This window comes from Pan troglodytes, chromosome 2 (assembly GCF_028858775.2).
Source record: "Pan troglodytes isolate AG18354 chromosome 2, NHGRI_mPanTro3-v2.0_pri, whole genome shotgun sequence".
Taxonomy (NCBI): Eukaryota; Metazoa; Chordata; class Mammalia; order Primates; family Hominidae; genus Pan; species Pan troglodytes.
In genome coordinates, this window is record NC_086015.1 from 130,238,637 (window position 1) to 130,262,437 (window position 23,801).

The window sequence follows — 23,801 nt, forward strand, 5'->3', positions numbered from 1 at the left end:
GGTACCTGCTGCTTCTGGTTGTGGCAGGCTACTGTTGGACGATGCAGCGTCCAGGTCCCCTCTGGTTGGCGCTGGCCCCTGTGCAGGCCCCCTGCTTGGGCAGGGAGTGTGTCTAGGAGGCAGCTGCTATGCCTGCTGCCCATTTTGGCTGTGAGCACCCCCAGCCTCAGAGGAAGGATGGGAGGATCTGGGGGCCTCCTGTGAGTCCCACTGTGAGCCCAGAGGAGAGCCCTCACTCCTTCCCTGAACCAGAGGACCCAGGCTGAGGCAGTAGGGTTTGGCCTCAGAGACAGGAGGTGCGTGGCTTTTCAGGTATGCTTTTGTTCGTTGACTGACTCACAGATGGACTCTGTCACAGCTCTTTGTGGAGCAACTGCCGTGAGCCAAGCAGGCTTTTTATTTCCAGGATGCAGCATCTCCTGTCCCAGGTGGGGTGGGGGATCTCTGGGGCAGAGGCCTGGAGGGGGCCGAGGGCTACAGGAGAAGCAGGGCGGTGGGGGAGCTGGCGGGTCAGGAGATCCTGGAGAGGAGATGGAGGTGGTGTCTTCCTGGAGGCTGTTGAGATGGCAAGGTGCCAGCCCTGTGCAAGGCTGAGTTGTGGGCAGAGCGCCTACAGTGGCCAGCCTGGCAGACCCTGGGGTGCGTCACAGGGAAACAGACAAGCTCCTGCCCCAGCGATCCTGCTTTCTGCAGGGAGGTGATGTGCATGGCCCTGTCCAGTTCTGTGGCAGCACGTGCTGCTTCAGTTTAAATCTAAGTTTGCCAAAAGGAGTCAAGACTTAAAATGAAGTTCCTTAGTTGCACTAACACATTTCTGATGCGAGTATCCATGCCTGGCTGGCAGTCAGGTGGTGATCAAGGCTCTGGAGGAAAAAGCGGCAAAGAGGATAGGGAGCCTGGGGTCAGGAGGGTGGGCAGGCAAGAAGGTGGGGAGGCAAGACACCTCCAGCTGTCGGGGAGGTGTGAGGAGGCAGAGAGGCAGCCACATTCAGGTTTGGGGGAAGAACTTTCCAGGCCAGGAGCAGTCAGTGCCAAGACCCTGAGGTGGCACTATGAATACCAGCAGGGGCGGCACAGTGTCCTTCTGATCATGGGTGACTCCACGTGGTTGCGGGTCCCCAGGCTTCAGCACCCACCCTCTCCCTGCAGCTGCCTGTCCTGTGTCAACGGCTCCTTTCCCTGCCACTGGTGCAAATACCGCCACGTGTGCACACACAACGTGGCTGACTGCGCCTTCCTGGAGGGCCGTGTCAACGTGTCTGAGGTAAGGCCGGGCAAGGGTGAGGGTCAGGTTTTCAGAGGTGGAGCAGAACTGGGTTGAGACATCCCATCTGGGTGTTGCCTGAGGCCTGGCCCAGGGAGCACCTGTGGATGTCTGGGATGTCACCGTGTGGTGCACGCACCACCAGGCTGGGTCAGCGAGGTGACCCTGGATGCCAGCTGGGAGGCCTGTGGGGTCACTGTCTTGGCCTGAAGTCAGGCCTGTGGTATTTGTTGGTGACCCCTGGGTGTCCTTCGTGACACTCAGGGAGGGGGAAAAGCCTCAGATGAGTTCTGTCCCTGGGCCTCTGTGTGGGGGCTGCAGACACGGGCTACTGGGTGCAATTGGGGGCACTGTCAGGCTGCAAAGCAGGTGCGGGCAGAGCCTGGAGTGCGGGTGCCTGGCTGGGCAGGCACAGAGGCCTCTATGTTGGGCAGGGGAGCTTGCCGGCCTAGCGTGCCTGAAGGCTGGTGGGTTCTGGAGTCGCCAGGCGCTGAGTGGTAATTGCTAGTAATTAGGTAGTAATTATTCCGGGCTGGGCAAGGCACTAGCTTTATGAACAGCGGGCTGTGCCTTCTGGAACCTGAGGCGCTTAGTAGCAGGACAGGGCAGGACCCAGGGCCCACAGGTGCTGAGTGGCAAAGCTGAGGCCGGAGCTGTGGCAGCCCCCACCCCCATCCCCACCGGGTCCGGCTGTGGGTGTGGAGCCGGGACTTGCAGCCAGGTCCCTTTCCTTTGCTGTGGACACTCTGCCTGTTGGCTGGAGGGGGCAGGTTCTGCTTGCCAGGGAGACCTTGGAGGCTGCAGCGGGCTGCACTTCCCTGCCAGGCTGGGGGCTGGGGGCTGAGGAAGTTGCATGGTGGCCCTCTCTCCTCTGGGTCCCTTCTCACAGAGGTCCCCTGGCCCCCAGCGTCACCCTCTGGACTGGACTTTTCTGCTCCCTGGCATGACATCAGGGCACAGGACAGCGGTGGAGGGTAGCCCGGGGCAGCAGGGACCACAGTGCCTGTGTCAGGGTGACTGCCTATAACAGTGGGTGTGCAGGAGCCAGGGACACAGTGGGGCGCTTCTCTGGGGGTGCGGCCTGCCTGAAGAGCCAGGCCAAGGTGTCCTGGGGTGTGGGCAGAGCCCACGGTGGAATCTGAGGCGAGAGCTGGTCCTGGGGGCCTCTCGGGCCAGGGAGAGCTGGGCGTGAAGTCACTGTGGGGATGATGTGCAGATGCAGTGGCTCTGGCGCTGTGCGCAGCCCAGGGTTCGAGCAGTGGGGGGCAGCACAGTGGTCGTCAGGGGTGGTAGCAGGGCCCTGGACAGCTTGGGATGGTTTTGGGGCTGAGATAGCCCAATTCCTCAGTGGCAGCCTTCCCTGAGCCCTCCCCATCCATGCCATGAACTTCGAGGCACCCTTGGGGAGTGGAGGAAGTGGCCCCTGGAGTAGTGGCCCTGGGCCTCAGGGTTGGGGAGGCAGAGCAGGCAGGGCTGGGCTGGGGGCACGTGTGGGGTCGCAGGACTATGTGGGGAGTGGATTCTCTCCACAAATACTTACTCTTTTTTTTAGCTTGAGTCCCAGATTTTTATGGAGCCGTTCCTAAGGGGTGTGACGTGAGTCCTCCCGGACTCAGGGAACAATGGCCAGTGGCAGTCCCCCCCAACCCCCCCACAAGCCCTCTTTCCGTCTCTGTTTCTGGTGGGTTCCTCGGGCCACCCCCTGAGACAGGAGTGTACTACATTCAGCTTCCTGCTGAGACAGCCGGGCCTAACCCCCAAGGCCACCACCCGCCCCCTGCCCCCATGCTGGGAGGGGGTCTCTGTGGCCTCTTCTTGTGCCTGCCTGCATGCTGGGGTCTGTGTGTTTTGTCTGAAGGCGGAGTGGCCTGTGCATGTTGATGGGAAGGGCCGCCAGACTGGGGCCATGGAGGCAGCTGGTGCTGTGTGCCAGGGCCTAAGGGCTCCCACGTGGAGCCCCCACCGAAGCTGAGCTCATGAGACACGCTGAGAAGTCGGGACTTTCTCTTAGAAATGCCTGTTTCTGGACTCTGCAGAAAGGGAGGGGTGTGGTTCGTGTCTTCGCATAACAGTTGCATGCCCCGCCAGTCAGCTCCCAGATCTGAGCAAGTCTATAGACTCCTTGCTTGAAGGAGAGGCTGGGGTCCCTTGAGGAAGGAGCCTTGTGCGCTGGCAAAATGCACCCTGTTAATCTTACCCCAGCGTTTCCCAGAGGGACCTCCAGCCTTTTACCAGGGAGACTATGCACTGGGGAGAAGGTTGTAATCGGAGCCTTTGAGGACAACCGGACCTGGCTCTGAAGAAGGACCTCCAGCATTTTACCGGGGAGACTATGCACTGGGGAAGAGGCTGTAATCAGAGCCTTTGGGGACAACTGGACCTGGCTCTGAGCTGTCATTGATCCCAGGAGACCCACGCCACTGCAGGCCTCCTGTCAGAGTCAGAGTCAGGCCAGGTCGAGTCAGGTGATCCCTGGAGTTTCAGCCTAGGCCTGACTCAGTGGGCCGCATGGGTGCCGAGCTTCCTGGGTTCTCACTCAGCTGGGTGTTGGGGAGGAGATGGGGTGGGGGTATGGGGAGCACCTGAGAGGACCGGGTGTGGCCCAGGCAGCCAGTCAGCTTCCTGCCCCTGGCAGAGGGCAGGGGTGGCGAGGGGACAGGCCAGCTTCAGGGTGATGGGGCAGGCAGGTAGGGGCCAGCCACATTGGCCTTGATGCGTGCTGGGCCCACACGCTCACACTGGTGTTGGGGTGGGTGGTGCTTTTTCCTGGCTGGGACCTGGGTTCTGGGGGTGGGCCATGACTGAGACCTCACACCAGGTGAGCCAGCTTCATGTCTCGTGCTACCGGCCAAGAGGTTTCCTGAACTTACAGGCACCAACAAAGCCCGTCCCTCACCATAGTCACCTTCTGGCTTGCTGCAGGCTGAGCTGCCTGGGCTCCTCTGGGCATTTTTCAGTTGGTTGGATGGTGGGGGCAGCTCAGCTGGTCTCAGACTGACCATTCTCGGGCGCTCACGGGCAGCCTAGCTTGGACTGAAAGGAGTCTCAGTGCCCTGAGCCACCCGTTTTCATGGCTGGGGCCCTAAGGTGACAAGGCCCACGGTGGCCCGTGTCACGATGAGACTCCAGCCTGAGCCTCAGCATGCAGAGTCACTGGGCGCGCCTCAGACTGCCAGGGAGGTACAGCATAGGTATGGCCACTGTGCGTGCCTGTGCCTTCCGGCTGCAGCTGTTCTGGGAACACAGAGTTGCAAGTGCAGCCCCTAAGTTGGGGCCAGTGGCCCTAGCTGCAAGGTGCCACCACCTGCCTCTCCCCAGTGGACACAGGAGCATCCCTGCAGACCCAGAGATTAGTGGTCATCTTGCCCAGCTGGGCCTTGTTAACTCTGCTTCCCTGGAGCTCCTGAGGGGCCAGGCCAGAGTCCAGGCCCCCTCTTGGGTCCTGGAAAATCTCTGCAGAGCTGGGCCTGGGCCTTCCTGCCTGCCTTGGGGGCTGTTGCAGGGCTTGGGGATTACAGCCTGTTTTCAGCATCCCTATTTAAAGCCCAGCTTCTCAGTGTTCCCGAGGGGCCATCTCCTGAGGCCAGCAGCAGCCATGCTGCAAGGAAGCCAGGCCATTGCATCAGTTATTGTTGCCGAAATGCTGGCCCCAGAGGCCAGGCCTGTTTTTCTGCTGGGCTCTGGCTATTTTTATACACTCCCTGGGCCCCCAGCGCAGAGCCTGCAGCCCCAGAGCCCCAATCTCTTCTGCCTCTGGGGCCTTTTCAGCTGCTGGCCAGATGGGGCTCCTTTGGTCTCTGGAATGGTGGGGGTCCTAGAACATGGGGCAGGGCATTCAGGGGCCAGAGGTAATAGAGCCTGTCTGGGTCACAGTATGCAGTCACTGTCCCAGCCAGCGGTCCTCAGTTTGCCAGTGCATAAAATGGGCACATTGGTGCTTGGCTGGGAGCACCACAGGCCCAGTGCACATCTGGAGCGTAGTGGGGTGCACCTTGCTCACTGGTCTCCGCCCCGGGGCTCAGCCAAACTCTTCTTATCCCCAGGACTGCCCACAGATCCTGCCCTCCACGCAGATCTACGTGCCAGTGGGAGTGGTAAAACCCATCACCCTGGCCGCACGGAACCTGCCACAGCCACAGTCAGGCCAGCGTGGATATGAGTGCCTCTTCCACATCCCGGGCAGCCCGGCCCGTGTCACCGCCCTGCGCTTCAACAGCTCCAGCCTGCAGTGCCAGAATTCCTCGGTGAGGTGGCCAGGGCAGGGGCTGGGGGCTGTGAGCTGGAATGGGCCGGTTATCCTCATGGCCCTGGGTCCTGGCGTGTGCTTGTTCATAAAGGGCAGTGCACGTGCTCACGTGTATCTCTGATGAGTCAGAAGCCACTCCTGGCTTCCCCAGGCCATTGCCAGGCCCTTCAGATGTGCCTGGGTCATGTGGGCAAGTGGGCTGCAGGGGGCCCATGCTGTCCTGGTAGCTGCTGAGAGCACCCAGATGTGTGGTGGGAGCAGCCTGAATGTGGGAGTGGACAGCAGCCAGTCTCATGGAACTCGCACATTGCAGCATCCGTGGGTCCCAGGCATGGGCTGATCATCAGGTCTGAGTGTGTGCAGGAATAGCCAGGTGGCTGCCAGCCTTCATCACTGTGGCTCCCGGAGGGCAGAGGTCTGGGTGCCAGAGCGCATGGCTCCGTCCATCCCTGGCCAAATGCAGAAAACACTCCCATTGGCCCGCACTTGCACACTAGCAGATGGTTGTTGCCTGTGGTCCGAGCATGCGTAGACCTTCAGATCTGACACAATAGTGTTTGAAAAGCTCTACTGTCAGGTGCAGTGCGTTCAGTGACGGGATCTCTATAGAACCAGCCATTTCCTGAGTGGTGGGGGAGTGGGGCCCAGTTGCCCAGCAGTTGGAGGCCTGGGCTGAAGTCCTGCGCTCCCAGTAGGCCTCTGTCTCCCCTTCTGCTCAGGACGGGTGTGATCCAGGGAGCAGTGGGCTTCCTGGAACTCACTGCAGGGGCAGGTGGCTGGGCTGTTGTGTGGGGCACTGGGCTGTCGACAAGGCCTTGGCTGGACCCCATCCCCTGGAAGCCCTGGGGAGGGCCTTGATGGGGTCAGAGGTCTGGAGCCCCTTGGCTGACCCCTGGTCTGTCCCAGCAGTGTGGGGTAGGGTCTGGAGGGTCACAACAGGCTTCCTGGGGCAGGTTGGGTTGCAGGTCAGCCATGAGGATCACTCCTGGCCACCACAGCTATCTGGAGTTCTCTCTGCCGTCCAGTCTTTCCAGACATTTCTGCTCTATCACCAACTCTTCGCCTGCCCTGCACTTTCCACCTGCGTCTCCCTCCCCACCCTCCCTTCTCACCAGGCCCACATTAATCTTCCCTTCAGCTGTGTTTAAAGGGAAGAGGGAGTATCGGGGAATTTGATAGGATCCAATTAAATTCCTGCAGATAAAATAATGATGAATTGCCGGGCCGCCCCTTGGAGATGCTGGGCTCCCTGCACCGTCCCAGCACGGGAACAGAGTTGAGGTCATCTGTGGCAGAAAGTGGGGCACAGCTGGAGTCCTAGCCAGGCTCCCGGGGAGGGGCAGTTCCCCTGGGCCCGGCCCAGCCTTGTTGAGGAGGGGACGGGGAGCAGAGCTGCACCTGACAGTGATTTTGCCTGTCTCTGCCCCAGTCCGGGGACACAGATCTCCCACCTCAAGGCAGGGCAGTCCTGGCCCATTCAGCAAAGATACTGAGGTTCACAGAGCATGCTGATGCGTATTCTAGGGCCAGCTGGGAGTCTTGGTTTCCCAGCCTGGCTGACTGTAGGGAGTGGTCAGAGGCTGCCTGTGGTTGGAGGTGGTCTCCAAGGGGGTGCCACAGAGGTGACTGTGGGAAGCACAGAGGTTCCCTTGGAAGGGCACCTCATATGGTTGCTAGCCTGGAGAGAGGGGGCTCTGGAGCCAGGAAGGAAGTCCTGTGTAGGATGAGGGTGGAGAGGGAGCGGTTGTGGCTGCAGAAACTTCCCCCTAAGCTGGCGCCCTGGTGGCTTTGTGGGCGTGAGGCTCGGGAGGCCTGGAGGCCGCTTAGCTGGGAAGCCTGACGGTGCCATCACCCAACAGTACTCCTACGAGGGGAACGATGTCAGCGACCTGCCAGTGAACCTGTCAGTCGTGTGGAACGGCAACTTTGTCATTGACAACCCACAGAACATCCAGGGTGAGTGGGCGCCCCGGCGGGGTGGGCAGTGGGCGGGCCCGAGCTGACCGCACCCCTCCCCACAGCGCACCTCTACAAGTGCCCGGCCCTGCGCGAGAGCTGCGGCCTCTGCCTCAAGGCCGACCCGCGCTTCGAGTGCGGATGGTGCGTGGCCGAGCGCCGCTGCTCCCTGCGACACCACTGCGCTGCCGACACACCTGCATCGTGGATGCACGCGCGTCACGGCAGCAGTCGCTGCGCCGACCCCAAGATCCTCAAGGTAGGGCCCCCAGCCCTGCCCCCACACCCCATGCCCCGCCCTGCACCACCGCACACCCTACGCCCTGTGGGATGCCTGTACCCCAGCCTCTGCCTCCCTCAGCTGTCCCCCGAGACGGGCCCGAGGCAGGGCGGCACGCGGCTCACTATCACAGGCGAGAACCTGGGCCTGCGATTCGAAGACGTGCGTCTGGGCGTGCGCGTGGGCAAGGTGCTGTGCAGCCCTGTGGAGAGCGAGTACATCAGTGCGGAGCAGTGAGTGCAGCCCTGGGTGTGTGCGGGGCGGGACGGGACGGGGCGGGGCTCCTGCAGCCCCTGAGGCCCGCCTGCCCACAGGATCGTCTGTGAGATCGGGGACGCCAGCTCCGTGCGTGCCCATGACGCCCTGGTGGAGGTGTGCGTGCGGGACTGCTCACCACACTACCGCGCCCTGTCACCCAAGCGCTTCACCTTCGTGGTGAGTCTGCTGCCCTCCCTCTCTCCCTATTCTCTGCTGCTCTGAGAGGGTGCCGCTCAGGGCTTCTGTGCCTCTTCAGGGCCCCTTGTCTGGCCATGCTCTGCCACTGCTTTTCCACGGCCTGGGTGCTGCCCCTCCCCTCCTGTGCCTAGGCCAGCTCCAGGGCTCCCTGGCTCACCTTGGGCTGTGCCTGAGAAACCTGGAAGTACTGGCTCTGAAGTGCAGCTCCCGGGCATGCGGGCTCCTAGTCTGGGGAACTGTCTGGGGGGGTAAGCAGGCCAAGTGGGGCCTGTCCCCATGTGGCCCGAGGGGGACTTTCCTGAGAGTTTCAGCAAGTTCCCTCTTCCTGCAGACACCAACCTTCTACCGTGTGAGCCCCTCCCGTGGGCCTCTGTCAGGGGGCACCTGGATTGGCATCGAGGGAAGCCACCTGAACGCAGGCAGTGATGTGGCTGTGTCGGTCGGTGGCCGGCCCTGCTCCTTCTCCTGGTACGGGGTGCAGGTGGGGGTGGGGGCCTGGCTGCCCCTCCTCCTGTTTCAGATGGTTGCATGCCCCTTCTTGTTGCCTGGGCAACGGGGCTATGGAGAGCCTGGCTGGGGTGATCACTGTGAAACCCAGAGGCGGAGGTTACCATGGAAACAGGCTACCTCCAGAGTGGTAGGACTGGGCGGTGATGGGCGTGGGGCCTGCCTTTGTGGGGCGGGGCAACTTGGCTGCCTCTGCCCTGGTTCTTCCCTGTGGGGAAGGGGGGAATCCCTTGGGTACAAAATAAGAAGTATTTTTTAAAAATTTTTAAGAGAGAAAACAGAAATCTTAACAAAAGCCCTGAGGCTTGAAGTGGATAATTTTAGATTAGGGATGATAATGGAACGTCCCTTTAAATATTTTCCTATGGTAATTACCCGTTATCAGACTAATCATTGGTGTCTGCAGCTGAGGGGGCCTGGTGGCTGTGGGGCTCCTGGCAGTGGTGGAAGAACTGAGGGTCCGGACCCAGGTGCGGGCTATGCCTGGCTGCCTGCCCAGTGGGGTGTCCCCATGACCCCCACCCAGGCCAGCTCATCTAGTCTCCTCACAGCCCCCTGGGATGCGGGGATAGGGCGAGGTATTCCCACTGGGACAGGTGCCGAGAGGGAAGGTGTCTGCCTGGCCCAGGGTAGTAGGAGTGGGTGCTGGGCTCCCAGCACTCGGAGCCCAGGCTGAGTGAGGCTGGCCCTGAGACAGGCAGGGAAGGTTGGGCCAGGGCTTAGTCTCGCCAGCCCTCCCCAGGGACAGAGGGAGGGCAGCATGAGCCTACCTCCCAGCCTGGCGTGCGTGGGACGGTCCTGTTGCCTACTGCCTCTGGGGAGGCAGAGGCCTGGTGGGTGTGGGGCCCTGGCCAGGGTCACCAGGAGTGGGTGTGGGCGACAGGGAGGCTGTGATGAAAGCAGACCTGGAGAGGCAGCAGGCCGGGTCACAAATGCCAGGCTGGGCAACAGTGGGGGCCTGAAGGGGCTGGGAGCCAGGGCGAGGGTAGGACAGACATGCACAGCCCCGGGAGGGAAAGTAGCGGTGATAGTATGCAGCCACCCAAGGCAGTACCTGTGACAGATGGCGCTGTTCCCACCGTCCCTCAATGCATCTGCATTCCACCTGCCTGGGTTCCACCCGTGTGCTCCTCACTGTCCCACTTGGGCACCTCCAGGAGGAACTCCCGTGAGATCCGGTGCCTGACACCCCCCGGGCAGAGCCCTGGCAGCGCTCCCATCATCATCAACATCAACCGCGCCCAGCTCACCAACCCTGAGGTGAAGTACAACTACACCGAGGACCCCACCATCCTGAGGATCGACCCCGAGTGGAGCATCAACAGGTGGGGCCCAGCAACACCCATTCCCTATCCCCAGCTATTGAGAGCAGCGCCGAGCCAGGAGCTCTTCCACTGGGCACTTGGCGGTGGCCCTCCTGCATGCGGGGTACTATCCTGCCGGGAAGCACCCCTTGCCAAGAGCTTTTACCTGTTTCCTGTCTTTGGGGAAGGCAGGCTTTGCCTGGCTGAGCTGTGGCCCGAGTTTCCAGCTCACTGGGCCCCAGCATCATTTGGTGACCCCCCCACCCCTGTCCTGTTCCAGCGGTGGGACCCTCCTGACGGTCACAGGCACCAACCTGGCCACTGTCCATGAACCCCGAATCCGGGCCAAGTATGGAGGCATTGAGAGGGAGAACGTGAGTCCCTGCCCTCAGCTGCCCACCTCGGTCCAGGCCTTCACCTGGGATGGGGCTCCTGCTAGGAATACCCGTGTCCCTGCCCCTGCCCCTACCCCTGCCCCTTCCCAGCTTATGCCAACCTTGGCTGTGCCTAGAGACCCCTGGGGAGGCACCTGTCCTGCCTGGCGGGTAGAAGGTCTGGCTCTGGGTTGCTGGCTGCACACACCTCTCCTTCAGGCCACATGTCCCTGGTCCACGTGGGGTGGGTGGCCCAGGACCTGCCCTGCTGGTGCCTGGCATCATCTGTGCAGGGAGCAGGCAGCCCCCAGGCCAGGGGCTCTGTCACTGGGAGCTGCCGGGCCACTCGCGGAGGTCCCGCCCAGCATCCCCACCCTGTGTCTCCAGGGCTGCCTGGTGTACAATGACACCACCATGGTATGCCGCGCCCCGTCTGTGGCCAACCCTGTGCGCAGCCCACCAGAGCTGGGGGAGCGGCCGGATGAGCTGGGCTTCGTCATGGACAATGTGCGCTCCCTGCTTGTGCTCAACTCCACCTCCTTCCTCTACTACCCTGACCCTGTACTGGAGCCGCTCAGCCCCACTGGCCTGCTGGAGCTGAAGCCCAGCTCCCCACTCATCCTCAAGGTGGGTCACCATTGCCCGTAGGCTGGGCCAAGCCAGGGAAGAGGCCCCTCGTCCTGGGCTCTGGCTCACCCCCATCTCCTACAGGGCCGGAACCTCTTGCCACCTGCACCTGGCAACTCCCGACTCAACTACACGGTGCTCATCGGCTCCACACCCTGTACCCTCACCGTGTCGGAGACGCAACTGCTGTGCGAGGCGCCCAACCTCACTGGGCAGCACAAGGTCACGGTGCGTCTGTCCACCGGGGGTGCGGAGCTGGGAGAGCCATGCCCCACCTGTGGACCCTGCCCCACTAGCACAGCCCCAGCTCTGACCTTGCCCGAGACTCACCCCTAGCTCAGAGGGTGCCCAGCTCCAGTGCAGGCCCTGCCGTAGCCTTCAGCCTGCCACCTCCTTGAGCCCCCCAGACTGCCTACCCACCCTGAGCCCTTGCCATGCCAGTGGTGCCCTGGCTGGCCAGGCGCCTGCCCTGGGTCCCAGTGTCTCCACCCTGGTGACCACTCTGTGCCCCTGTCGGTGGGACCTTTCCCACAGGCAGGTGTTGGGGGTGGGTCTTGCCCATCGGGAGGGGCTCCCGAGCTTTGTGGAAAGCATGGGAAGCTCCTGAGTGGCCTCCACCCACTGGCAGGTGCGGGCAGGTGGCTTCGAGTTCTCGCCAGGGACACTGCAGGTGTACTCGGACAGCCTGCTGACGCTGCCTGCCATTGTGGGCATTGGCGGAGGCGGGGGTCTCCTGCTGCTGGTCATCGTGGCTGTGCTCATCGCCTACAAGCGCAAGTCACGAGATGCTGACCGCACACTCAAGCGGCTGCAGCTCCAGATGGACAACCTGGAGTCCCGCGTGGCCCTCGAATGCAAGGAAGGTCTGTTGGGGCCAGGGCTCACTGGGGCAACTGCCACCTCCCAGCCAGGCCCTGGCCTGTCCCCACACCTACTTCCCACCGCCGCCCCCACCCTGCTTCAGCTCAGTTTACAATGTTCCTGATAGCCTTGCTGTGCCAGAGCTGGTCCCAGGGCAGTGGGCGGGTGCCTGACCAGGGCCTGGCCCTGCAGCAGGTACCACCTCCTTGGGGTGCTGCTTGCGACACAGAACCCAAAGCCAGACTGTTTGCATTTGTATCCCAGCTGGGCTATAAGGCTGAAGGTGGCTACTTACCCTTCTGTGCCTCAGTCTTGTCATGTCTAGAGTGGGCACAATGACAGTGCCTACTTTCCCTGGGTGCTGGGAGTCATGGTGGGTTGGCTGGTGCCAGCGGAGCAGCAGAGAGGGGTGCTTCCACCATGCAGCAATGGGGAGCCCTTACGCTTTGGCAGTCCCTGGGCACATAGAGATCTTGGCCTGAGCTGACCTTTGTCCTTGAGATGTCTATAGGGGGAGTCATGCCACACCATGCTCCTGATCAGGGCAGGTGTGAGTGGCAGAAATCTGTTCCATGCTGGGCGAGACTTTGAGCATTTGCAGATAGTAACTCACACATGTTCAGGGCTCTAGGGGGCAGATACTAGGAGTGTTCCTGCTGCAGTGTAGGACCTTAGCCATGTGGTCCAGCATGGGGTTGTCATGAATTCCACTGGGACTCAACTGGGATGGGGTGTTTTGTTTGCACAGGACTCAGCCAGTCTTAAAATGCAAAGTTCTGCATCCTGGGAGCCCTCTCAGTCCCAGACAAACCTAAGTGGCCCTGTGGTGGGCTGAGGGTCACCCTACCTCTTGGGCAGCCCTGGTGGGACTGGAGGCAGGTGTGTGTTGGGGCCAGGTGGGAGGCAGGTGGCCTGGACCTCCCTTGTGCTCCCGCCTGCTGAGGCTGGCTGTCTGGCGAGGCTGGCGTGTGTGGATGCAGTGGCTGGCGGCTGCTCCAGGCCAGCCAGGTGCAGATAACTAGACGCCTGGCAGCGGTGCCCAGGAGACGAAGACTCCAGCTCTTAATTAAACCTGTCAGATGTCCCCCAGAGCCTGCCTGACACTCCTCTGGCTTCTGATCAGATAGCCTGATCCTCGGGCTGCCGCAGGACTGACACCTCACAGCTCTGGAATGTTCTGTCAGGGCCTGCCTGCCTTTGTTCCTGACAGAGGCAGAGCTGGCCCTGAGCAGGGTGGGCCATGTTGAGGGTGCACCAGGCCCGAGATGTGCATGCAATGGTGTGGGGGCTTGGGGACAGCCTGCAGCCCTGGGACCTCACCCCTGGCCGCACTCCACCGCCTCACAGCGGGTGGAAGGAGCCCAAACTCCAAAGCTGCTCTACGCTTAACTGCCAGTGTCTGAGATGCAGGAGGCCCTGCCCAGCCTGCCCCTGGTGTTGATGCTTTCTCTGCCCTTGTCTTGCTTGATCCTGTGGGAACTTTGCAGAGGAGAGTTACTATCCCTGTGCTAGGGCTGTAGTAGCTGGGGGACGAAGAGGCACAGTAGTTTCCTTAAGATCATGAAACCAGTAAGTGTCAGAGCCAGGATTTGATGTAGGCCCCAAGAGTGGGAGGGTTGGGGCATGGAGTGGGGCCACCAGGGCATGCTGCCCCTGACGCTGCATCTGGCCACAGCCTTTGCAGAGCTGCAGACAGACATCCACGAGCTGACCAATGACCTGGACGGTGCCGGCATCCCCTTCCTTGACTACCGGACATATGCCATGCGGGTGCTCTTTCCTGGGATCGAGGACCACCCTGTGCTCAAGGAGATGGAGGTAGGACCACTGGCTCCGGGGGGTCACAGGAACTCAGAGGCAGCTGCTATCTTCTGCCTTTGAGGCTCCTTGGGTGCTGATGGATGGTATGGGGCAGCCTGTGCGGCCTGGGGGAGGGTCCAGGCCTGCAGGGCTCTGGGCTCAGCCAAGTGGGGAGCAGGTGCTGGGAGGCAGAACCAAGACCAGGCAAGCACAGTGGAGCCCTGAGCCCTGGGGTTGGGGCAGGGGAATGGCCAGCGCGGCTCTGCTCCATAAAGTACCTCCAGAGGGCAGGAGGAGGCTCTGGCCCCAGGGCCTCTGTGGGATGCCAGGCCTCATCCCAGCAAACCACTTGTCAGCCTGGGCTTCTGGCACCTCCCCGGTGGCTGCCCCTTGGGCCCTGCCTCTGTTGGGGGTCCCGCCTGCGGCTCCACTGGCCTGGTCTCCTGGGTGGCTCTGGATGCGAAGCCTCGCTGGGCAGGGGCCGTGTGCTGGGAGGTGCGGGTGCCTGATGAAGTCTGCTATGGCGGTTTGGGAGGGGAGCATGTGGCTGGCATAGCACCAGGGTCTCAGAGAGTAGGGCTTTGCCCCGTAGACCTTGGCAGCGAGCCTGGCGAGGGAAAAGAGGGCTGGCTCCCACACCCCCAAAAGGCCCCCAGCGGCAGGCAGGCTAGGAGCCAGTCCTTGGCGAGCCACGGCCAGGGGCTCGGCAGGTTAGCTCAGTCACACTCTCCAGCTGAGGGCACCCCCCACCGTGTGCCTTGGATGTTGGGGAGCCCATGTCCCTTGTGGTGACTCTGTTGGTGGGAAGTCCCTTTTGAGCTGATACTGAGCAGACCTTCCCGCCTTGGGCCCTGGGCTGCCTGTGGCTGAGTGCTGCCATCCTGTTCCTGGGCTTGCTGCCACACGGGGCTACACAGCCTCCCCAGGTTGTATCTCTCTTTCAGTGCCTCCATTTGCTGTGTCTGTCACACTGTCTCTCTCAGCTGTGACTGTGTGTGTTCTGCCTGGGCCATTACCTGTCTGCCTGATACCTGTTGGCCTTGACTGGGAGCCTGGTATCACTGGTGGCCTCTGGGCTCTGCCTAATAGGGAACATATTGCCCTGATAAACCTTAGTATGAACAAGAGAGAGAGAGTAGGGACCCTGGAGCCAGCTATGCCTCTACTCCACTCCTTTTTCCTACCTGCAGTGTGGCCCTAATCAAACCTCTTCCTGTCTCCAACCTTGTGTCCTCATCCATGAGATGCAGAGACTGGTCGTGCATTGGTTATCATTGTCAAGGCGGAGGGAGATGGTAGACATGCACTCCTGGTACCCAGTGGATGGGGGCATTGAGTTGGACTTCCTTTGAGCTGCTGCAGGCCCGCTGCAGGGGTTGCTGTTCAAAGGGCCCAGTCACGGAGAGGGTGGCGTGAGCAGCCCCTCTCATTCTGCACCCAGCCGCACTGGTAACACCTTTGTCATGTCGGCTTGCAGTGGCTTCTCAGGCTGCCACAGGGACTCTGTGGCCAAGGCTGCCCTGATGGCAACAGGCAGTGGTGGCAGCACCCAGGTCGTGTCCGTTTTGCTAAGGACAGGTGAAGCTTGGGAATGACCCGCCGAGCTGAGGAGTCAGGGCAACTTGTCACTTGCCTTCCAGGCCTGTCCTCTGATGGGGCCCTGCCTCACCAGCCAGGCCTGGACAGCCCCTCACTGGTCAGCTTGGGGGCTGGGGCTAGGTGCTTCTCTGTGGTCTGAGCTCTGTGTGCTCCCTCAGGTGCAGGCCAATGTGGAGAAGTCGCTGACACTGTTCGGGCAGCTGCTGACCAAGAAGCACTTCCTGCTGACCTTCATCCGCACGCTGGAGGCACAGCGCAGCTTCTCCATGCGCGACCGCGGGAACGTGGCCTCGCTCATCATGACGGCCCTGCAGGGCGAGATGGAATACGCCACAGGCGTGCTCAAGCAGCTGCTTTCCGACCTCATCGAGAAGAACCTGGAGAGCAAGAACCACCCCAAGCTGCTACTGCGCCGGTGAGCCTGGGGGCCACTGGGGTTGGGGGAGGCAGGCCCATGCCTCCAGCTTTGGACAGGCTGGGCTAGCAGGCCCAGAGACGTTGCTGTGGCAGTTCCCACCAGGCAGGGGTGGGAGGACTCACCTGGCCTCTGAGGCTCAGCTGCCACCTCCCTAGGTACTGATAGTGAGGACCCAGGCTGGAGTCTCCATACACACAGGCCTGGGCTCTGGGCGAAGGGCTGGGGTCTCCATGGCAGCCCCTGAAGCGCCTGCTGCCCACTCATGTGGGTGCCTTTCGAGACCTGACCTTCGGTGCTGTAGGAAGGGGGGCAGGGTGGGGTGGGATCAGTGAGTGAGGCCTGCAGGGGCCCTGTGCCTGCTGGACAGCTGGAATGACACCACTCTGCCCATATTCTGTGCTCCCCAGGACTGAGTCGGTGGCAGAGAAGATGCTAACTAACTGGTTCACCTTCCTCTTGTATAAGTTCCTCAAGGTAAGCAGAGGCGGGAGGAAGCAGGTGTCAGAGGCAGGTGAACAGCGGGAGGGGAAAACGGAGAGAGGTGGGGATTAGTGGGAGGTGCTGGAGAATGACAGCTGGTGGGGTCTTGGTCGAGTTCTGGCTTGGGCCAAGGCCCCTGGGCATGCAGCCGCTCTCAGCTCCTGGCTCCCAGCTCCCTCCTCCCTCCTTCTGAGGCTGTCAGGCCCTCACACAGCCCACCAAGGTAGGTGTGGGAGTTCGGATACAGGCTCTCAGTGCCCACAGCTGGCCTGGGCTCAGGAGGGTGGGGGCACCCTGGGCAGGGGCCTCTGAGGGGCCAGCCTGGGGGTGCCTGAAGGCTCCAGTCCACCACCTGTCATGGGGACAGGTGACCGCACTGGGCTTCCCCTGTGCTGTCCATTCAAGCCCCTCCCACCCCCCAGCAGAGGGATGCTGCCATCCTCAGAACAGGAACAGGGTGTAGGCCAGAGACTGCAGGCCAGGGCCCAGGCTGGATGGGGATCTGGGTGGGCTTTATCTGGGCAGTAAGCAGTTGAATTGCTGTCTGCACTTTCGATGTTGGGACTTTTACAGACTCAGGCATCTGGCTTCTCTTGGAAATCTGAAGGCCTGGTTAGCCCACTCCTGAGAGGTGGGAGGAGCCCGGTGTGTGCATGGTGAAGTGCATGCTCCTCGCCTGGCTTCAGTGGTCCCTGTCGCTGCTCTGTGGGTGAGGGTGACTGACAGTGTAGCCCAGTGATCGAGGGTGGGAGCTGGCACTGACTGCCTGGGTTCGATTCTCCTGGTCTCCTTATGGAATCCAGGGATGGCACCTCTGTCTCTGGGCCGTGGGGCTTTCAGGCCTCCTGCAGCCAGATGCTGCTGAGCTCAGGTGATCAGCGCACAGATGCCTGCACAGAGCGGAGTCCTGGCCGGACATCCTCGCTGCCGGGAGAGACACTGGACGGGAAATACAGCAGACAGGCAATGGGGCAGGGCCGAGCAGGGAGGGTGGGATTCGAGCAGAGGTCTGAAGACCAGGCGGGGGGAGGGAAGAGAGTCCCAGGCAGAAGAGGCCACTGGGGAGAAGGCCCCAGGTGGGATAGGCAGGGGCTGGGCTTGTCTGTCCTTGGTCGTCTGTGGAGGTGGGACATTTATGTGTATATAGCAGTCCCTGGCACCTAGTAAGTGCCCAGTAGATGATAACATCCTTAGGCAGAACTGGAAGCAGGTAACACAAAGTCGTGCGTGTCCTGTAGAAAGTACGGTTCTATGAAGACTGCATAGTATGTGTGCATGCTGGGTAAGCTGGGCTCTGTGAGCCTAAAGCAGCAGGCGTCCTGGGTGAGGTGGAGAGGGCACCGCTAACCTGAGTCCCTGTCTGATCCCGATTCTTCACACCCACAGAGACAGGGCTCAGGGCAGCAAATGCCTATAAGCACCGACGTTGGGTGTGGATTCTCTTTCATGCCAGGATATAGGGGGCCAGCCTCAGCCAGCGCAGAGTGTGGCCCCACAGGGTATTATAAGCAGAGAGGGTGGCAGTGGGGCACTGTGGAGGGGTTGTCTTTAGGCCGGATCAGACATTCCATGGAGAGCCGGGGACATTTGGGACAGGCGCTGAGGGATGTGTGGGCAGTGGAGGGAGGGAGAGGGAGGCCAGTCTTGGCCAAGGGAGCCATAGGAAGGGGACACAGGGAGGAGGGAGGCAGGGGTGACCATTTGGGTGGGAGTGGTGCAGGTACAAGGGGTGCGGGCTGTGTGTTGGGGGCTTCACAGCCCATGCCCATGACCCCAGCCCACCCTCGTTGTTAGTGGGGTACCAGTGTCGGGGGCAGGCAGGGGCCAGGAGCTGTTAGATCTCCTTAGGTCATCACTGCCCTCCTCCAGTTCTAGGAGGACCCCTATATATGCAAGGGAGGACACGTACTGGGTGCAAGGACATGGCCTGAGGCTGAGAGGCGCAGACAGACATGCTGGAGCTGGGCGCCCCCTGGATGGGACTGAGATGGGCCCAGGGCTGTTTCCATCCACATAACTGGCCAGTGACTTTTTTTTTTTTGCCACCATATCTGGGGTTTTTTTGTTTTTGCCTTTTTTAAGATAGATGTTATTGTTTAGAGCAGTTCCAGATTCATAGTAAAATTGAACAGAAGGTACAGAGGTTTCCCATGCGCCCGCTGCTCCCACACATGCACAGTCTCCCCACTGTCAGCATCCCTAGGAGAGGGGTGCATTTGGTCCAGTCAGTGAACCTGCCAGGAGACATCTTCACCACCCAGTGCCCCTCGTTTCCGTGCGGGCTCACTCTTGGTGCTCTGCATTCTGTGAGTTTGGATGAATGTACGATGCCATGTATCCACCGTTATAGTGTCACACAGAATAGTGTCGCTGCCCTAAAAATCCCCTGAGCTCACTTGTCATCTCTCCCTCCCCCTGAGCCCTTGGCACCCGTTGATCTCATTGTCTCCATAAGTTGTGCCTTTTCCAGATGTCATGTAGTGGAATCGTGCACTGTTACTGTAGCCTTTTCAAACTGGCTCCCTTCACTTCGTAATCTACTTTGAAGGTTCCTTTATTTATTTTCATAGCTTGTTGCTCATTTCTTTGTAGTGTGCCACAAACTTAAAAAAATTTGTTATGGTGAAATACACATGACATAAAATTTACCATCTTAACCATTTTTAAGTGCACAGTTGAGTGGTATTGGATGCATTTACAGCGGTGTTGGCCATGGCCACCTGCTCCATGACTCTTCATCTTGTGAAACTGAAACTCTGTCCCCATTGAACACCCACTCCTTGTTCCTTCCTCCCCAGCCCCTGGAACCATTCTACTCTCTGTCTCTGTGAATCTGACAGCTCTAGGGACCTCATATGAGTGGAATCATGCATTGTTTGTCCTTTCGTGGCTGGCTTAATTTCATCAGCTTAATGGGGAAGCAATCCAGGTGTCCATCGACAGATGAATGAATAAGCAAAATGTGGTCTGTGCATACAATGAGATAGTAGTCTGCCTTAGAAAGGAAGGAAATTCTGACATGCTGCAACATGGATGCACTTTGAGAACACAAACTCTTTTTAAACAACCCAAATCCTTTTCATTCCTTGCTGTCTTTAGAAACAAAAACTTTAACTAGAAAAGGAACCCATGCCATTTTAGCACATGTAAACAACCTGGAAGGGAGGATGGAGAAGTGCTTGTCATAATGTCATTTATTGAACTGCCCATATTATCCTTCTATTTGAAAAGTGGCACTTTTTGTTGGGCAGTTTTTGTACATTCCTGACTGGGGCTGGGAGGAGTCTGAGGTCTTCCTTTTCCCCGTCACTGCACGAGAGATTGAGGCTGCGACAAGAAAAGGACTGGGCCTTCCTCTTCCCTGGCCTCTGAGCTCTTGGAACCTCCTTTGCAGCCTCTAGGCTGGCCTGGCTGAAGAAGTGGGTGGAGTGGGGCGGGGCCTGCTGCCTGGGTTGAGTGTGAATGCCCGGCTCAGCCTGAGCCTTCTCTGGGTACCTGGCTTGTATGGGGCAGGTGCTTTGGGGTCAGCTGGATCTGGGTTCAGATCTTGGCTTCTCCAGTTTCTTGCTGTGTGACCTTGGGCCAATATCTGCACTCCCCTGACCTTCAGAGACTAGCTGCGGTCCTTTCACTCTCTGAGGCCAGGCCTGGGAACCCTCAGACAGGTGTCTGACTTTGGGAAACCCTCAAAGGCTTCCTGTCACATTAATGGCTCTCCATCCGGATCTGCACCCCTTTTCCTCCTCCTTCGTGGCTAACTTAATGAAACCAAGTTTGCAAATGAAACATAATTTCATAGACAGACATGTTGTTGGAAGGTCTGGGATGGTCTTAACAGCTGTCTCTCTAATTACCGCAGATGCTAACGAGGTGCCTGGAGCCTCTGGTTACAGGAGCAGAGCTGCTGTTTGTTTGCCAGGGCCGGGTAGGAGGCAGGGCTGCCAAACCTGCCCCTCCATTGAGGTGTACACACACCTGAAGGCCCTTGGGCAGGCAGGACCTACAGTGGACCCCATGCCCAGGCTCTGGGGGGGCCTCGCCTGTGTGGCCAACTCACCCAGCCCAGACGTGAACGTTTCCCAGGGACAGCTCTCCATTCACTCAATTCATCCAGCAAGTGTCTGTGATGCCCCATGCACAGGCTCAGCCAGTGCTAGCAGTAGGGTATAGTGAGCAGGCCAGGCAGCTCCCACTCCAGAGGGGTTGGCAGGGGTGTGCAGGATCCTTCAGAGAACGACAGATGGCGGGGAGACTCAGCGAGGCAGTGGTCGGGGGTACGTGTGCTGGGCGCTCCCCAGGAGCCTTTCTGAAAAGGGCACATTGGGTTGGGTCCACAAGGGCCCATGAAGATGCCAGGGGAAATTTCTGGTTGTAGAGGCAGCAGTTGCAAAGGCCCTGAGGTGGGACAGGAGGCGGTTCTCATGCTACAGCGTGGGGAGCCGGAGGGTGAGGAGTCAGGTGCCCGCTGAGGGCCCGGGGCTGTGCTGCTGGCCCTGTGCTGTGTGCTTGGGTGCTGGTGAACCTCCCTGGGTGGGCAAGCCTCCTCAGGTAGGTATGTCAGTATCCATGACACACCATAGTTGTGTCCCAGAGTAATATGGGGGCCCAGCTGGGTGGTCCCTAGGAGGCCAGTGGATCACAGTCACACTTGGAGTTGCGTAGTATGGGGTCCGCTTGTGCCACGGGCGGCAGGCCATGGGGAACTTTGTCCTGAGCACCTCCAGCTGGGGAGCAGGCCCCTGGGAGGCTGGAGCTAGGCGGGAATCCTGCTGAGACCAGGGGAGACTTCTGGGTGAAATAGGCCTCGGCCCTCCCTGATGCAGGTCCCACGTGCCACGCCATGTTCCTCGATACACTACTGCACCTCCTGGCTCATGTGTAATTTAGGGTTTTCATGTGATATTTGTGGGATGGTGGGTATGTTTTGTTTCCTGATTTTCTTGCAGTCTCTGCTGGGCTTTGGGACTAAGGCTGTACTTGCCTCCCAAAGAGTTGGGAAGTGCTGCTCATTTCTCCTTGCCGGGAACACCATGGCTGGCACTCGACGGGTGGAGGGGCAGGTGGGGGGTAGGCCCGGGGGTCCTGGCTGCAGCCTCATGCCGCCACCCCCGCAGGAGTGCGCTGGGGAGCCGCTGTTCATGCTGTACTGCGCCATCAAGCAGCAGATGGAGAAGGGCCCCATTGACGCCATCACGGGTGAGGCACGCTACTCCCTGAGTGAGGACAAGCTCATCCGGCAGCAGATTGACTACAAGACGCTGGTGAGAGTGGCTGCCCTCTGTCCTGGGTGCCCTGGTGCCCCCCACCCCCCAGTTGTGGGGCTGACGCTGCCGCCCTGCTCCACCCCGCCCGCAGACCCTGAACTGTGTGAACCCTGAGAATGAGAATGCACCTGAGGTGCCGGTGAAGGGGCTGGACTGTGACACGGTCACCCAGGCCAAGGAGAAGCTGCTGGACGCTGCCTACAAGGGCGTGCCCTACTCCCAGCGGCCCAAGGCCGCGGACATGGACCTGGGTGAGCGGGCGGGGCCACGGCTGCCCGGGGTGTGTGCTGGAGCAGAGGGGCAGGGCCATGGCCTAGTACTGAGCTTGGCGGGGAAGGCCAGGCCAGTCCTCCACACCAGGCTGGTCTGGAAGGCAGTGGAATGGCGAGTGGGCTGTCCAGTCCCAGGTTGGGTATAGAGGGTGGCTGCCCTGCCCTGGGCAGAGACTCTGGGAGGTGGTGGGTTCCAGTGCACTCTGGGAGGCAGTGGGCTCTTGGAGCCCTGAGGGGGATACTCAGGCTCATGAGAGGGGCAGGTGGAGCCATTGAGGGCCAGAGGGGATGGGACGGGTTTGGGGTGGGGCCCGGAGTCCTGCTGCAGATGTGACTGGAGAGGCTGGGTCCCCACAGAAGCCTCGGTGCCAGGCTGAGGAGTTGGGGCCCTAAGGCTTGGGGAAGGCAGGGCAGACCCCCTTAGGCTGGGGCTGCTGTGGCAGATTGGGAGGGCTGTGGCACATTGCAGGGGACTATGGCAGGTTAAGTGTGCTGCAGCAGGTGCGGAGGTATGTCCCTGCCCTGTGCTGGTGCTGAGAGCTGCAGGCAGGCCCCGTCCCACTACACTGCTGTGATGGAGGAGGGAAAGAGGGCCCCAGCGGCCCCACCCTCCAGCTCCCTCCTCCCCCAGAGTGGCGCCAGGGCCGCATGGCGCGCATCATCCTGCAGGACGAGGACGTCACTACCAAGATTGACAACGATTGGAAGAGGCTGAACACACTGGCTCACTACCAGGTGGCTCCCGGCCCTCCGACCCTAGCACAGGCCTCCCTCCCCTTGGGGCTTCCACAGCACAGCCGCCAATGTTTGCAGCATGTGGGCTGGACAGCAGCTGGATCTGTCAGGGAGAGGAGGGGAGGTGGTCACTTATGTGTGTGGACCGTCCCAGGACCCGAGCTGGGCTTGTGGGATTGCCTAGCATCCCTGGGCTGTCCTGATATAGAGTCCCAGACTGAGTGAGGTGGCTGCCTCCAGGCACAGCACTAGGGTGTCACCGGGGTCCCCAGCTGGGGAGTGGGAGCCTGGTGGTGCAGGGGCACCCTGGTGGGTCACAGGGTCCCTGGCCCTCTGCACACAGGTGACAGACGGGTCCTCGGTGGCACTGGTGCCCAAGCAGACGTCCGCCTACAATATCTCCAACTCCTCCACCTTCACCAAGTCCCTCAGCAGATACGGTGAGGGGCCAGGCAGCGGGCGAGAGGGCAGCGCATGGGTCCCTGGCCTGGGCAGGATGTCCCCCGGGCTCCCACGCTGCAGCAGCTGGACGGGAGGACCCAGGGGCAGGTGTCAAGCCTGTCACTCGCACTCTTGGCCTTACCCTCCAGCTCTGGAGGCTGCGCCTCCTCGCGACTGTGTGTCCGTACACAATTATGCCACCTCTGTGGTGTCATCGGCTGCCCCAAAATCCCACATGGGTGGGAGTGCCATCCTCAGCTTTCAGATGGGGAAACAGGCTCGGGCGGGGGGTGCGGGGTGCCAGCCAACGCGGGCGCTGACAGCCTGGTGCTGCAGAGAGCATGCTGCGCACGGCCAGCAGCCCCGACAGCCTGCGCTCGCGCACGCCTATGATCACGCCCGACCTGGAGAGCGGCACCAAGCTGTGGCACCTGGTGAAGAACCACGACCACCTGGACCAGCGTGAGGGTGACCGCGGCAGCAAGATGGTCTCGGAGATCTACCTGACACGGCTACTGGCCACCAAGGTGGGCCTGGCTGGCAGATGGGGGCAGGGGACGCTGGGCCAACTGAGCTCAGAGAAAGTGCCAAGCCCAGAGCAAGGGCCTCACCCCCATGCTCCCATGGCCACTTGCCCAGTCACCCAGGAGGTGTAGGCAGCCAGGCAGAGCCCTGGAGCTCAGTGTCCCTGCCTGCCCCCCGCAGGGCACACTGCAGAAGTTTGTGGACGACCTGTTTGAGACCATCTTCAGCACGGCACACCGGGGCTCAGCCCTGCCGCTGGCCATCAAGTACATGTTCGACTTCCTGGATGAGCAGGCCGACAAGCACCAGATCCACGATGCTGACGTGCGCCACACCTGGAAGAGCAACTGGTAATGCAGGGCAGGGGGAGGAGGGGCATCCCCCAGGGCCAG

General features: G+C 60.8%; 1 protein-coding gene across 1 annotated transcript in view; it reads left to right on the forward strand.

Moving 5' to 3' along the window:
• The window catches only part of PLXNA1 (plexin A1), a 54,288-nt gene that overhangs the window by 23,556 nt on the left and 6,931 nt on the right, over window positions 1–23,801 (forward strand). Inside the window, exons 9-29 of the mRNA XM_016941857.4 lie at window positions 1,150–1,264; window positions 5,308–5,508; window positions 7,370–7,466; window positions 7,532–7,725; window positions 7,828–7,979; window positions 8,061–8,181; window positions 8,534–8,670; window positions 9,867–10,034; window positions 10,294–10,387; window positions 10,775–11,014; window positions 11,099–11,242; window positions 11,643–11,877; window positions 13,551–13,693; window positions 15,433–15,689; window positions 16,100–16,166; window positions 21,287–21,433; window positions 21,528–21,687; window positions 22,340–22,443; window positions 22,787–22,883; window positions 23,221–23,411; window positions 23,590–23,759. Of these exons, the coding sequence (XP_016797346.2) occupies window positions 1,150–1,264; window positions 5,308–5,508; window positions 7,370–7,466; window positions 7,532–7,725; window positions 7,828–7,979; window positions 8,061–8,181; window positions 8,534–8,670; window positions 9,867–10,034; window positions 10,294–10,387; window positions 10,775–11,014; window positions 11,099–11,242; window positions 11,643–11,877; window positions 13,551–13,693; window positions 15,433–15,689; window positions 16,100–16,166; window positions 21,287–21,433; window positions 21,528–21,687; window positions 22,340–22,443; window positions 22,787–22,883; window positions 23,221–23,411; window positions 23,590–23,759 (3,234 nt within the window). The remainder of the gene's footprint in view (window positions 1–1,149; window positions 1,265–5,307; window positions 5,509–7,369; window positions 7,467–7,531; window positions 7,726–7,827; window positions 7,980–8,060; window positions 8,182–8,533; window positions 8,671–9,866; window positions 10,035–10,293; window positions 10,388–10,774; window positions 11,015–11,098; window positions 11,243–11,642; window positions 11,878–13,550; window positions 13,694–15,432; window positions 15,690–16,099; window positions 16,167–21,286; window positions 21,434–21,527; window positions 21,688–22,339; window positions 22,444–22,786; window positions 22,884–23,220; window positions 23,412–23,589; window positions 23,760–23,801) is intronic.